Consider the following 14808-nt stretch of genomic DNA (forward strand, 5'->3'; position numbering starts at 1 on the left):
GAAGAAAATTGCTGCTGTGCACAACCAGATTTCAGACATGAATCTCTACACTAGAGATAACAATAGATAATCCCGGGTTGATTATTATGGTATTTTTATCCAATATCTCTGCAAGAAGTCAAACAACTGCTAATACTACAGTTATAACATGATAAAATCACTCTCTGATCTCTATACAATCAATCTGCTCTTTGCATACCAGCTAGGAGAAGTCATTATTCATTATGCATGATTTCCCGTTGAACTGAACACACTTTCATGAGCACATTAGAAAACGACTATTTCTATGCACGCAAATAGAATGTCAAACGTGAAAAGTGTGGTTTTTCTAAACAAGCAACTTCAATCAATCAAATTTTATTAATATAGTGTATTTCACAGCAATTGTCACAATACGCTCACTGAAAACCCTGGCCTAAACCCCCAGAGGAGCAAGCCTAAAGCAACAGTGGCAAGGAAAATCTCTCTGTGGCAGATGGGAAGAAACCTCGGAAGGAATCAGGCTCAAGGGGGAAACCCATCCTCCTCTGCTCGGCTCATGGTGTAGATTGGTGACCAACATGGTCAGTCAGTTTACATATGTTCACATTGCGGCTCAGATTATGTGGCTGAGTGGCGGTGGTGGGGAGCAGCAGGTAGCAACGGAAGTGGGCAGGGTGGAGGCGATGAAGAAAGAGGGGCTGGACCGCAGTGGTGGGGGAGTCCAGATGACAGCACTCTCAAAATTTGGGGCAAAAGCCCCGCCGGCAGCGTGGGGAAGAAAGTAGAAATGGCGATTAGGGAATGTGCAATAGATTACAATTACAATTGGGGCCCTGCCAGGAATAGTCTATGGCTGCATAGCTACTAGGACAGGGATCGAGAGCCCATGCAGTCATGAGGGGGGAACAAATATACCCGCCTATCCAGAGCCAGCCCATGTAAAGTGGGGTCACAAATGATTGACAGGTGACAGTAAGGAAAGGATGCCACCCCACAATGCTCTATGGCTACAGGCTTCTCCCACCCTGTCTCCAGACTATAATTGATTATGAGCCTGAGCATAAAGATGCGTTTTTAATCTAGATTTAAATATTGAGACTGTGTCTGACTCCCTTATAAATTTTGGAAACGTGTTCCACAGTAGTGGGGCTCTGTAGGAGAAGGCTCAATCACCTTTTAGGCTTCTAGAAATTCTTTGGACTACTAAGTAGCCTGCGTCTTGAGAACAAAGTGACCTCATAGGCTTATAAGGTAGGCGCAGGTTAGTTATGTACACTGGTGTACGTCTGTGCAGAGCTTTAAAAGTCAGAAGCAAAACCTTGAAATCTGTCCTATGCTTAAGGGGTAGCCAGTGAAGCAATGATAGCACCGGGGTAATGTGCTCACGCTTCTTAGTCCTAGTCAAGATACGAGCAGACTCTTTAACAAGTTATTACGACAGCTGGAAAGCAGGGCATTACAGTAATCTAGCCTAGATGTAACAAAAGCGTGGATCAATTTCTCTGCGTCCCCACTGACAGGAAGTGCCTGATTTTAGCTGTTTTGCGTAACTGAAAGAAAGCAGTTCTGGATATGTTTTCTATATGCGTGTCAAAGATTAAATCAGGATCAATGGTAACACCAAGGTCTTTAATAACCATATTTTGTTCAGCCAAACAACCATCACAATGCAGGCCTCTAACCAGGCAGTGCTTCGTCAAGCTTCATCAAAATATATATCTGTGTATTATTGTCCACATAGCAGTGGAACTCTACACCATGTGCCCGTATAATATTGCCAAGTGGTAGCATATATAGTGAGAAAAGTACTGGTCCTAGCACTGATTCTTGTGGAATACCACAGTTCATCATTGAGTAGCTAGGACTCTTCTTCTGTTAGTTTAACAAACTGTTTACTGTCACATAAGTATGATGTGAACAATGTGAGTGCCTGTCCATGAAGTTCAACACAGGCCTGGAGTCTGTCCGGTAGAATTTCATGATCTATTGTATGAAAAGCTGCACTCAAGACATGCCTCAAGACATCCACCATCATCCCTGTCCCCAAAAAGGCCAAAGTCACATGCCTCAATGACTACAGACCTGTAGTGCTCACGCCAATCATCATGAAATGCTTTAAGAGGGCGATCAAAGAACACATCTGCTCCATCCTACCAGTCACAATGGACCCTCTTCAGTTTGCATACCGCACCAACAGGTCCACGGATGACACAATTGCCATTGTGATGCATAAGGCACTGTCCCACCTGGAGGTAAAAGTGTGTGTGAGAATGCTGTTCATAGATTACAGCTCCGCTTTCAACACCATAGTGCCCACCATTCTCATCTCTAAGTTGGCGGCCTTAGGTGTGAACACCACTCTCTGCAGCTGGGTCCTAGACTTCTTACCGGGAAGACCTCAGGCGGTAAAGGTGGGCAACAACATCTCATTCTACCTGACCCTCAACACAGGTGCCCCCCAGGGGTGTGTGCTCACCCCACTCCTATATTCCATCGTTATCAGCGACTGCACAGGCAGGCACAGCGCTAATGCCATCATCAAGTTCGCCAATGACATGACAGTTATTGGTCTGATAATCGACAACAACACCACGGACTACATGGACGAGATGATGGTACTCTCAACGTGGTGCCAGGGGAACAACCTGGAGCTTAACGTGGAGAAAACCAAGGAGCTGATCCTGGACCTCAGGAAGAAGGCTGAGCATGTACCCATCACCATCAATGGGGCAGCTGTGGAGCGGGTCTGTAGCTTCAGGTTCCTTGGAGTCCAAATCTCGGAGGACACAAAGTGGTCTCGGCATATGGACACGCTGGTGAAGAAATCCCAGCAGCGCCTTTACAATCTAAGAAGGATGAAGAAGTCTGGCATGTCCTCACCTGTCCTGAGGAACTTTTACAGGTGCACCATTGAAAGCGTCATGACCAGCTGCATCACCACCTGGTATGGTAACTGCACTGAACAGGATCAGCGGCAGCTTCAGAGGGTGGTGCGGTCGGCCCAACGGCTTACAGGTGGCATGCTGCTTAACTTGGAGGACATATACACCAAGAGATGTATATCCAAGGCTAATAAGATCATTGCTGATCCCAGCCACCCGAGCCATGGTCTCTTCAGTAGGAAGCAGTCCAAGAGGAAGCCTGGCTATATCAGTATCAGGGCTAAGACTAACTGCCTCAGGAACAGTTTCTACCCCCAGGCCATCCGGACGCTGAGCTGAGACTCCCAACACCTGCTCAGCTCCACCAACACCTGACCCTGTCCCCTTAGACCCTTATAGGGGAGACATAGCTCAGGAGGTAAGAGCGGTTGTCTGGCAGTCGGGGGGTTGTCGGTATCAATTGTAAAGCGGTTTGGATAAAAGCGCTATATAAATGCATTCCATTTACATTTAGACCCCCCTGTTTCCATCCATTCACACCCCCTGCCTCCTTCCAGCCTCCCCCCATTTCCTCCCCCTCAGTTACACTGCACTTAACTGCACATACACAGACTTTATGAGACTCTTTTAATCCTATTTATTGTGAACGCGCTTACATAAATATGTGTATATTGGGTGTGTATATGTATGTATATGCATATGTGTATGTGCATGCATGTATGTATGTATATATATATATATGTATGTGTGTGTATGTAATATATGTACTATATTCTTTTTTATATTTTATTCTATGATTTTATTGCTATTGTTATTACTATTATTACAACTATTATAATCATCATTCAATTGATTGATTGTTTATTGCATTGGGATGAGAGAGTAACAAACAGGAACAAAGAATTTCACTGCCATGCTAATGTGTATGTGATCAATAAACTTGACTTGACTCCGGTTGAGAGTACAAGAACCAACACAGAGTTACGGTCTGCTGACAATAGTAAATCATGAGTAACTTTGATAAGTGCGGTTTCAGTGCTGTGGTAGGGTCTAAACCCTGATTGGAATATTTCAAGAATACCGTTAGAGCCAAGGTATGCACTAATTTGCTTAGTAACTGTTTTCTCTAATAATTTTGAAAAAGTCTATAGTTTTCCATTTTGTTAGGTTCTAGATTTGGTTTCTCAGGTAATTGCTTAATAATTTCCACTTGTAGTGATTCAGGTACATATCCTGTTACTAGGGATGTCTTAATGATTTTTAGCATGTGCTGGCCTCATACAGGAAGGAGTTCTTTAACCAAATTTGTAGGAATCGGATCGAGCAGGTATTCAGTTTTGAGGACAAGTAGTGTAGATAGCTCATCCATGCTAATGCATGTAAAACAGTTTAGTGCTGCTGTCTATATATCTTCCCGTTGTAACCAAGCACTGGGCTATTTATTTATACTAGCAGGAGTAATGTATGATGGAGGAGTTTGGAGATCAGGGGCCGTATGTATCAAACATCTTAATAATTACACTTAAGAATCTCATAAGATCTTACTTTGGAGTGAAAGCATTCTTTGCTTAAAGTGGTCGGTAAAACATAGTTATCAAGCAGCTCACACTTTCTCATAGGTAAGTCTTGAGACATTCTCAAGAGTAACGCAAAGTGTGTTTCTGCGACAATCACAGGTGCTGCAAACAAAAGGATTAAGATGATGTCATCAATTGCCGAAATTGCTAAGAGACAAGAACCAATCAGCTTTTGGGAAATCTGTGTTCTATTGATGGGTCAACAGAAGTTTTCAATAAAGTTAAACACACCCTCGTTATGAAAGCTCCCTTGTTGTCTAATGTTAGTCTAAGCAAAATGGATGTGAAAAGAAAGCCGAATTGGACTGTGGAAGAAACGGTGATGTTGGTAGAGGAGGTGGAGGCAAAGAAGGAAATAATTAAGGGAAAATTTAGCCCCACACTTACAAGTCGACACAAAAAAGCAGTTTGGAAGCAGATCGCAGACAGCATTAATGCGAGCTTCTCCTCCACCATTCGAAGGAATGCAAAAAGAAATGGCACAATGTTTTGTCCAAAGCGCATCAGGAAATCTCCGCTTTCAAGAAGGCAACATCTGGCACTGGTTCGTAGTCTACGTTATTTATGTATCTATTTGTTTATTTATTTATCTACTTTATATCTACTTACTTATGAGACACGTTTGTTACATATTGCTGATGAACATTAATGTAGTTATATTTTTTTATTCAGGTGGAGGTCCTGTCCCCTAAACCTTTAAGTGCAGTGGCAGAAGTAGTTCTCCGCATCCTCTGAGAAAATAATGCCACAATCAGTGGAGTGGGCGACTGTCAGGATGCTGCACTACTCAAACTGCAGACCGTAGTAAGGTTGGCATGCTATTATAAAAGAACTGTAGCTCAATACTCAATACTTATTTTATTGATACAAATGTATATTCACAAGAATCAACTAACTTAACAAAATTAATTCTGTTTTTCAGTAATGCAGATGAAAACACCATTTCGTCCCCTCATGAGCTGCCTGTAGAGGAACTCCCAGCTGCAACAGCACTGCTTCGAGGCCCATCTGGCATTCCCTCTCCAGCAGCAGGCCCAGAGCCCCTGCTCCCTGAGCCCCCACTGGCCACTGCCACTCCACGGCTCAACCCGGACGAGGTGGAGGACATGGATGCACTGCAGAGAGAAGAGTTGCGGATGAGCATAAAAGTTTTAAGGCTGAAGGAGCATTATTATGAACTAAAAATAAAAAAGATTAAATCTTGCCTATTGCTGTCTTTTTTTAAAAATCCACTCAGCACTTATAATCAATAGATTGGGGGCGGGAGTGCGACAGGAGCAAAATAAAAATGTATTTCTTACCCAAAATGAAAGTTGGCAAAGTGCTGCCTAAACACAGTGGCATCAGAGGCAAATGGGATGCTAGGAGGGTGGTCGTCATCATCATCATCATCATCATCATCATTATTATGATCTCCCTCATCAGGGGGGAGAGGAATGTTGCACATTATGCATATGTTATGCAAGACTGCACATGCCATTATAATATTGCTGGCCTTCTGTGGTGTTTGGCGGATTTCCCCATGAAGGACATGGAACCGGCGTTTCCATTGGCCGATGCCCCTCTCCACAACGCTTCGGGTGCATTGGCGAGCCCTAAAAAGTCCAATTATGTTTAGATGACCGTCAAAAATAACTCTATAATGGTGAGATGATTCATTATTATAATTCACAGGCTTAGTTAATTTGTACCTGTTGTAATTTTCCCTGGTTGTGGTCTTGGGAATGGTGTGAGAAGCCAGCGTCGTTTTGGGTAGCCTTTATCTCCAAGGAGATGGCACCGAGGTGGAACAATGTTCCTGTCAAACAGCTGTTGCAATCCACTTTCATTCAGGATGCATGCGTCATGGGTAGATCCTGGCCACTTGGACACAACATCTAAAATGTTGTAATCTGCGTCAAAGACTACCTGGGTGTTGATGCTGTGGTACCTCTTCCTGTTTACAAAAGTCTCTTAATCTACGCTGGGAGCAATTATACGGATGTGGGTGCCATCAATTACTCCAACCAACCCCGGGAAGCCCGCTAGACGCATGAATGCAGCTTGCTTCTGGCAGATTAACAGAGGAGAGGCTGGCAATTCTATAAACCTCCTCACTATATGAGGTGCTGCAAGGGCTGACACAGTTTTTGCCACTACCCTGCTGATGGTGGATTGTGATGGTCCCAAATCATCAGCATTGCATAACTGCATTTTTCCTGTGGCTAGGAAGCGCAGCGTTAAAATGCCTTGCATCTCTGCCATAATTACGCTACTTCTCAAAGTTGATGGTGATATTACATCCCGCACAAGATCGGTGACAAAGATAATTCCCTGATGACCTAAGCGATAACGTTTGATTAACTGTGCATCATCAAACATTTGTAAAACATTCTTCCTGTCTCGGAAGGTGCGTGCGCGTCTCCGTCCTCGCAGCTCAGCCATCTTGCCTACTCCTAGTCAAATTATGAGAGCCCCAGAGGTCTCTTAAATACCTGACAGGTTAAGAGTATTCTTAAGTCAAGAGAAATTTGATAAATCACTTTTATTCTTAAATCTGAGTGTAGGAGTAAAAGTCACCCATTCTTAGACTTAAGTTACACTTGAGACTAATTTTTTACTTTGAGCGACTTGATACATACGGCCCCAGGTCTCTAATAGCCTCAATTTTCTGATCGAAAAAGTTCATAAAATCATGGCTGCTATAATCGGAAGATTCTGATGATTGTTTTTTTGTTACTTTTTCCACAGTACTAAACAGAAATTTTGGGTTATATTTGTTTTGTTCAATTAGTTTTGAGAAAAAGGCATATCCACAGTAGCAGATGCAAGACCTTGTACTGAAGGAGACAATTTTTCCATGTAAGACGAAATACTTCTAGTTTATTCGGACCACCATTTTCGCTCCAATTTTCTTGTGGACTGCTTCAAAGCCCGGGTGGTGTCACTGTACCAAGGAGTGTGATTTTTCTGACTAAAGTTTCTTCTTTTTAGAGGGGCAACTATATCAAGTGTGTTTCTGAGAGTAAGAGTTAACTGGTTAGTCTATTGGTCCAGTGATACTTCATCATCAGCCTTTTATTCAATGGGGAGGAATGCATATTCAGAAGCATATTTAAAAACTTTGGAATGACCTCAGGGTTTAATGATCGGCTGTAGTAGTGTCTAGGCTCTGATACAGGTGGGTTGGATGCCTTGATATTAAACGTAATGAGGAAATTCTCAGATAGAACAGGGTTATGAGGTGCGACGGTAAGTTTCACCACACTGATACCATGGGACAGAACTAAATCTAAGGTATGGCTACAGTAGTGAGTAGGCTCACAAACATTCTGTACAAAACCAATAGAGTCAATAATAGAGGCAAAAGCAGTTCCTAGGGGATCACTGTGTTTATCCAACTTCTTGTTGATCTACCCATCATGACTTTTGCCCCTGCTTGGAAACTCCCGTATACCTATACAGTATATCATAGTTTTGTGTTCGTAGCGGAAGCTTAGCACACGCTTTATTGGAGCTTTGTTTGTGCAGTAATGATAAAGAGTACTATATTTTAAATCATTTCTGATTTGATTTTATATTTTGTATTTTTCCTCCTTGCGGGCTCTCACCCTGTTGTGATCAGGGTGAGATCTGTATTTGTGTCTGCATGTGAGGCTGTTGGTGAAAGGCCCTGTTCAGACCAGGCATTAAAATGCGTCTTGGGTGATCCGATCACAAGTGGACAGCTCTAACTACAGGTGTGAATGCACCCAAGACGCATTGAGGAGGCATTGAGGTCCGATCACTCAGACCACATTCGAAGGTGGTCTGTGTCCCATATGGCCACATTCTTTTAGCAGTGTGTACACGAATGCGTCCTGGGCCACATTGAAGGACTGCCTAGTCAACTGATAAGTGAAAACGGAAGTACGTACTCATTCACGTGCCAACGGCGTCATATTAAAGTGCGAAACAACAAGAAGAAGCCACACTGAATAACGAAATAAACGAGACAAAGTTTTAAAAAATAATACCGTGTCATTCTACAGTCAATATCTGGGACTAAATATTGAATAAATGTACAACCTTACCATTGGATTTATCCATAGAGATGTCCCTTTTGAGACTGAGTGGTCATATATTGTCTTGGACAATCCGTTTGTGAAATATACAGGCATTTGTGATGCCTGGGTACCTTCCAAAATAGCTGTGCGTAATACCACACGTGTTGTTTACGGCGTTGTCGCCCTTTTTAGTACAGTCTGGCTTGATTGACAATTCATTTATTCAGTAGGTGAGAGTATAAGCTTTCTAACGATGTATAACATGTCTAATTTTGCTTTTGGAATAACGTTTTATAGGTCAGCGTAACCGAAAATGTTCTTATCATTGCATTCACTCTGTGGTAGCAGTAAAAGACGCTGCACCTAAAGAAACGTTGCCAACGATTTTTCATAATTTCTTGGAAAATTATATTATTATTGAGGACTTCCGAGCATAGCTAAGCCATATGTTTGCTGATAGATCTATCGGACCTATCGTTTTCTGGAGCAAAACAGAAGCGAATAGAACTGTATCATTTTGGTTGGTTCTCAAATCGTTGGTTCTCAAACGGAAATGATGTACGTGTTTATTTGCATATTGAGCGGGGAAGTGAGATCCGATCACAAGTGGTCACTCGAGACGCATGTGGAGACGCATCCTGATGCCAGGTGTGAACTAACATCCATCTCGACTGAATCTAGACACAATCTGGATATATCTGGATACAAAGTACAGGTCTGAACAGGGCCAGAGACATGAGTTCACACTTCGCACTTCCCTGTGAAATTCCTTTGTAAGCTTTGATCACAAATAAAAGTTCTGGGACGCTGTGGCTCCTTTCATCCATATGCAAATTACGGAAGGCTACTGCTTACAAGCCTGGGTAGGCAAAACCAAGTGGTTTGATTGTTTCTAAGTGAATTTAGTTTTTTAAATGAATTTGTTTGATAAGTAACCATTATGATGTACATTTTTTGAGCCTCTCCAAAAGGACGGCATTTGACTAAAACACAGGGCTTAGTCAAAAAGAAAGAATGGTAAATAAAGAATATTTGTTTTGCAGGGTTCCAGAGGGTACCACCCTCAATGGAATTACAGTTGACGCCAAAAGTTTACATACACCTAGGCTAAAGACATTCAAACTGAATTTTTCACAACTCTACACATTCCATGTTACCATACATTTCCCATGTTAAGTCAATTAGGGTAACTACTTTATCTCCATAAGAGGTCATTTCAAAATAGTAGCTAAGAGACAGATTTATTTCAGATTTTATGTATAATATCAGATTTTCAGTGGGTCAAAAATTTACATACATGTTGTTAGTATTTGGTGGTATTGCCTTTTAATTTCTTAACTTGAATCAAACGCTTGGGGTAGCCTTCCACAAGCTTCTCACAATACTTTACTGGAATTTTTGCCCATTCCTCCTGACAGAACTGGTGTAAGTCATTCAGGTTTGTGGGCCTCCTTGCTCGGACATGCTTTTTCAGTCAACAAATTTTCTATGGGATTCAGGTCAGGGCTTTGTTATGGCCACTCCAATACTTTCACTTTGTTGTCTTTGAGCCATTTTGTTACAACTTTGGAGGTATGCTTAGGATCATTGTCCTGCTGGAAGACCCAGTTGCGGCCAAGTTTTAACTTTATAGCTGATGTCTTGAGGTGTTGCTTCAGTATTTCTGGATAATCCTCCTTCCTCATGATGCCATCTATTTTCTGAAGTGCACCAGTCCCTTTTTCAGCAAAACACCCCCACAACATGATGCTGCCACCCCCATGCTTCACAGTTGGGATGGTGTTCTTCGGATTTAAAGTTTCACCCTTTTTCCTCCATACATAGCACTGATCATTATGGCCAAACAGTTCAATAATTTGGAAATTGCTCCTAATGAGGAACCATACTTGTGGAGGTCCACATTTTTTTCCTGAGGTCTTGGCTGAGTTGCTTGGATTTTCCCATGGTATCAAGGGCAAGAAGGCAGTGGCTCTAAAGATAGGCCCTTAAATACAGCCACAGGTGCCAATTAACTCCCAATTAATTCCTAATTATGACAACTGATCCAAAGCTTCTAAAAAGTCATTACATCAATTTCTGGGATCTTCCAGACTGTTTAAAGAGACAGTCAACTGGGTGTATGTAAACTTTTGACCCACTAGAATTCTGATACAGTGAATTAAAGTTGAAATAAATCGATTGTTTTAAAATTACCTCTGATGTGAACAAAGTAGATGCCGTAATTTGACTTGCCAAAAGAAATGTACGATAACATGAAATGTGCATGTGAGTTCTGAAAAACTGAGTTTGAATATCTTAAGCCTAGGTGTACGTAAACTTTTGGTCTCAACAGTTGCATCTGAAAGTGGAATATGGCTGGGAAAAATGATATACAAAATATTCTTATTTGGAGAGGTTTGATGCCATTTGGAGAGGTTTTCGGGAGATTTGGGCCCACTTTTGGCAAAACATGTCTCATTTCATTGCTTTGTTCAATCTCCTCCAAACATTTTCCTGGTTTTGTATACATCCTGGGATACAATTGTAAAAATAATTCTGGTTTTGTCCAGAATCAGAAGTAGATATATACATAACAAAATAAAAATTTTTTTTTGGATTTCTTTGTTGTTTTTTAGAATAAATATGTCCTGTATGTTTACGGACTGAGACTTTTATAGGATCAGGGTTTGATCATTTTGGTACAAATGTCTTCTTTGTATCAAGCTTTGAACCTTGAACAATTATATACAAAATTATATTGTATATAATTTTGGAGATAATGGGGTTTATTTGAGATGGGGTATTCTTACAAAGCCCTGGAATGAGTGGGGCATAAGGGGTTAAACACATTTAGAAACCAACCTCACTGGATTCACAAATTTTCACTAAATATTTCTCTAAATATTTTCACTAAACATTACTCAATAATTTTATTTTTTTTCCCATGGACAACATAATGTTGATTGGTCTCATCTGAAACGATGATGAGTCCGCATACAGACAGGAAGTTAAGCAGCTGATTTCCTAGTGAAGTCACTAAACGCTGGAGTTGAATGCACTCAAGACAGTGGAGATCACTGTGGATCTCAGAAAGAGCCAACCATCGCTGCCCCCCACCATTTGTAGCACTACAGTCACGGTTGTAGAAATCTTAGAATTTCTGAAAAATCTTCAAATCTCCCAGTACCTGAAGTGGTCAGCCAGTTCTACAATGCCATCATTGAGTGTGTCCTCATCACCTCCATAACCATCTGGTTCAGCTCAAAACATAAGAGACACAGGCATTGTATCATCTGGACTGCAGAAAAAATAACATCATAATAAAAGGGATGCCATAACGTATGTATTCTCACAAGTGCATATGATGTACATATTTAATAGTTAATATTAAGTGCAACACTTTGTGCTTACTTTCATTGTTTTTCACTTTGTCATGTCTTTGTCTTTAGTGTTACAAAGAGCAACCGATTGACCAAATAAAATTCCTTGTATACATAAAAACATAAAAAATCAGGCCAATAAAGTCTGATTCTGATATTCATTTTCATGTGAGTAATTTTATCATGCTTTGGCATTCCTGAACAAATTACATTATAAAGAGTACCATGGGGTGGGAATAGGCAGATGAATGCTAAGATTAATTCTTGAATCCAGGCTTTTTGTCTGTATAATTATCCCTGATTACACTTCATGATGAATTTTATTTCAGTGTTAAAATCACAAGCTATGTCCTTTAAAGAGCATTAATTACAATACCAATTACATCAAGCTAGAAAACTAGCTCTTCTTTACACATGTTCCAGTTTAATCAATGCCAACTTCTGGTTTCATTTTACTGAATGAACACAGATACAGACAGTGGCATCTCTGCCCACTCTTAGAAATTAGGGGACTGTGGTGTGAAAAATCCGTGTGTGCATTTAAATTTTCTTTATAATAGGCCTATCATTTGGGAATAGTATGCTTTTTAGAAAAGCAGGTTTGATTTAACAGATTTTCCTCATTGTATGTTGACTTTCTGTAGTAATACGGTTTCCATAATAGTGTTTAAGTAAATTTACTGTTCTTTTTGCCGAAACAAATTATGTAAGTATATGACTGCATATGAACTTGTGTTAAGTCACTTTCTGTAGGGTGATCCAATGGGTGTGTACTTCCTGGATTGACTGGGACTTTGTTGCATCTTCCTCTCTGTGCTAGGTGCTATATCAGCTTTCTTTGAGATGTGATGAACAATTCGCAGAGCTAAAGGAGCATTTGAAGAGCCAGACACAGTATGCCCAGCTACAGGATGACCACAGTGCTCTCCAGAAGGACCTCAGCTGCCTCAGGTCAGAGAACCTAGGTTGCACTGCGGAGTGTGAAAATGGTGAAAACCAGTGTCAACTCTTGAATTTAAACAGAGGACCTGGAAGTCTTACATTTGAAATGATCAATGGTCTCTACATCTTTTCCAATAAGTAAAAAATTATTATTATTAAAATAATACTAATTATTAAATTATTATACAATTTATTATTCTACTTATTATTATTATTATTATTATTATTATTATTATTATTATTACTACTACTACTGATTTTCTTATATAGGGCAGAAACAGATTGCATGTAATATAGATTATGTAATTATGAAACTGGTCACAAAAAATAACTAACAGCCCTAGACACATTTTAAAATGTGATTGCATTTTCTTTTCTGTGCATTTTTAGGAAGAATATGGTAAACATGGTAAAATTGTATTTGCACACCAAAAAGATGTATTTGCACACCAGGTTTTATTCAAGGTTTGTGAAGATGGACATTTAAAAACTTCACCAGTTGCAATACAATAGCAAATACATGGTTGGAAGACATTATCAAACTAAGAGAAACTGTTCTCTGTCACACCAAACAGGCTACAGAAATAACATGAGAGCAGGCACTGGGAATGGGGAGGGGGTGTTGTTCTTTATGAGTGTATTGCTCTCTTAGAATAAAAAATTTAGCATTTTTAAAATTGTATTTTTAACACTAGAGCAGTAATGAACAGGAATGAACTTACAGTGAGCTCTATAATATTTGAGGCAATGACATTTTTTTTGTACTCCACAATTTTAGATTTTTTATCAAACGATTCACATGTGGTGAAACCCTTAAACGCCATTTAAAACCCATGGCTCTTTGTAAGAACCCCCCCCCCCCCCCATCGCCTTTATCTCCAAACTTTTATACATTTTGAAAAATTTATATTCTTTATTATGTAGTGATTAGATCTACTTCTGATACAGGACAAAGCCAGATTTATTTTTCAAGTCATACCCAAGGATGTATAAAGATTCAAAGCCCCCCCATCTGTGAAACATGGTGGTGGGGGTGTTATGGTTTGGGCATGTATTGCTGCCACAGGTACTTTCTCACTTGTGTTCACTGGTGATGTAACTGCTGATAGCAGCAGCAGAATTAATTCTTGTGTACAGAAGCATGTTATCTGCTCAAGTTCAAGCAAATGCCTCCAAACTCATTGAACTGTGCATCATCCTACAGCAAGACAGTGTTCCCAAACTAGAAAGCTAAAGTAGAAAAAGAGTTTTTCAAAAACAAAAACTGGAACATTCTTAACTGTCCAAGTCTTTCACCCAATCTGAATCCAATTGAACATCTGTTTCATATGCTGAAGAGAAAACTTAAGGCAACTAGCCCTCGAAACAAGCAGGTGGCTGTGGTACAGGCATGGCCGAGCATCAGCAGAGAAGATACTCAGCACCAGGTCATGTCTATGGGTCAGACTTCAAGCAGTCATTTCATGTAATGAATATGCGACAAAGTACTAAACATAACTGCTTTAATTTACATAATGTTAATATGTCCCAAACATTATGTTGCCTTGAAATGGGGGACTATGTATAAAAAGTGCTGTAATTTCTACATTGTGAACCAAAATGTATAAAAATACTCTAATCTAAATCTAAAATTGTAGACTACAGACCCAACTCAACAACAACAAAAAAGTTTTTATCCCAAACATTATGGAGCTCACTATATATATTGTGCTATCATTCTTCTCATGTGCCTGATGGAGTGACAACTGAATGATTAACCAAGATGACTTCCAGAATTAACTGAATGATTGCTTCGCTTGTGATTTTAAATAGATTTTCTTTCAAGACAGTGGTGATGGAGGACTGAAATACATACAAAATTATTTGACAGGGCACCAGTAATGCTTAATGATAACTTCCATTCTGCACAAAAAGCAGAAAAGCTCCTTTCTAGGCTCCCTCAACCCCATTCTTCTCCAAGATTACTTATCTAAGCAAGTGGTGTAGTATTACAGATGTTGTCTGATATAATGAATACTTGAATATGTTTTCCAGGGAAGTT

General features: G+C 40.2%; 1 protein-coding gene and 1 long non-coding RNA gene across 4 annotated transcripts in view; both read left to right on the forward strand.

The window, feature by feature from the left end:
* The window catches only part of cfap157 (cilia and flagella associated protein 157), a 129997-nt gene that overhangs the window by 90385 nt on the left and 24804 nt on the right, over positions 1–14808 (forward strand). For both annotated transcript variants that reach the window (XM_035379690.1, XM_035379692.1), the window contains exon 5: positions 12646–12776. In XM_035379690.1, coding sequence (XP_035235581.1) covers positions 12646–12776 — 131 coding nt within the window. The remainder of the gene's footprint in view (positions 1–12645; positions 12777–14808) is intronic.
* Positions 3714–5645, forward strand: LOC118206703. Of its 2 annotated transcripts, XR_004761234.1 has the most exons (3): positions 3714–4985; positions 5114–5250; positions 5364–5645. It is a non-coding gene; the product is annotated as an uncharacterized LOC118206703 (long non-coding RNA). The 2 variants fall into 2 exon arrangements; XR_004761233.1 differs by having other exon boundaries at positions 3714–5250.

This window comes from Anguilla anguilla, chromosome 10 (assembly GCF_013347855.1).
Source record: "Anguilla anguilla isolate fAngAng1 chromosome 10, fAngAng1.pri, whole genome shotgun sequence".
Classification (NCBI taxonomy): domain Eukaryota; kingdom Metazoa; phylum Chordata; class Actinopteri; order Anguilliformes; family Anguillidae; genus Anguilla; species Anguilla anguilla.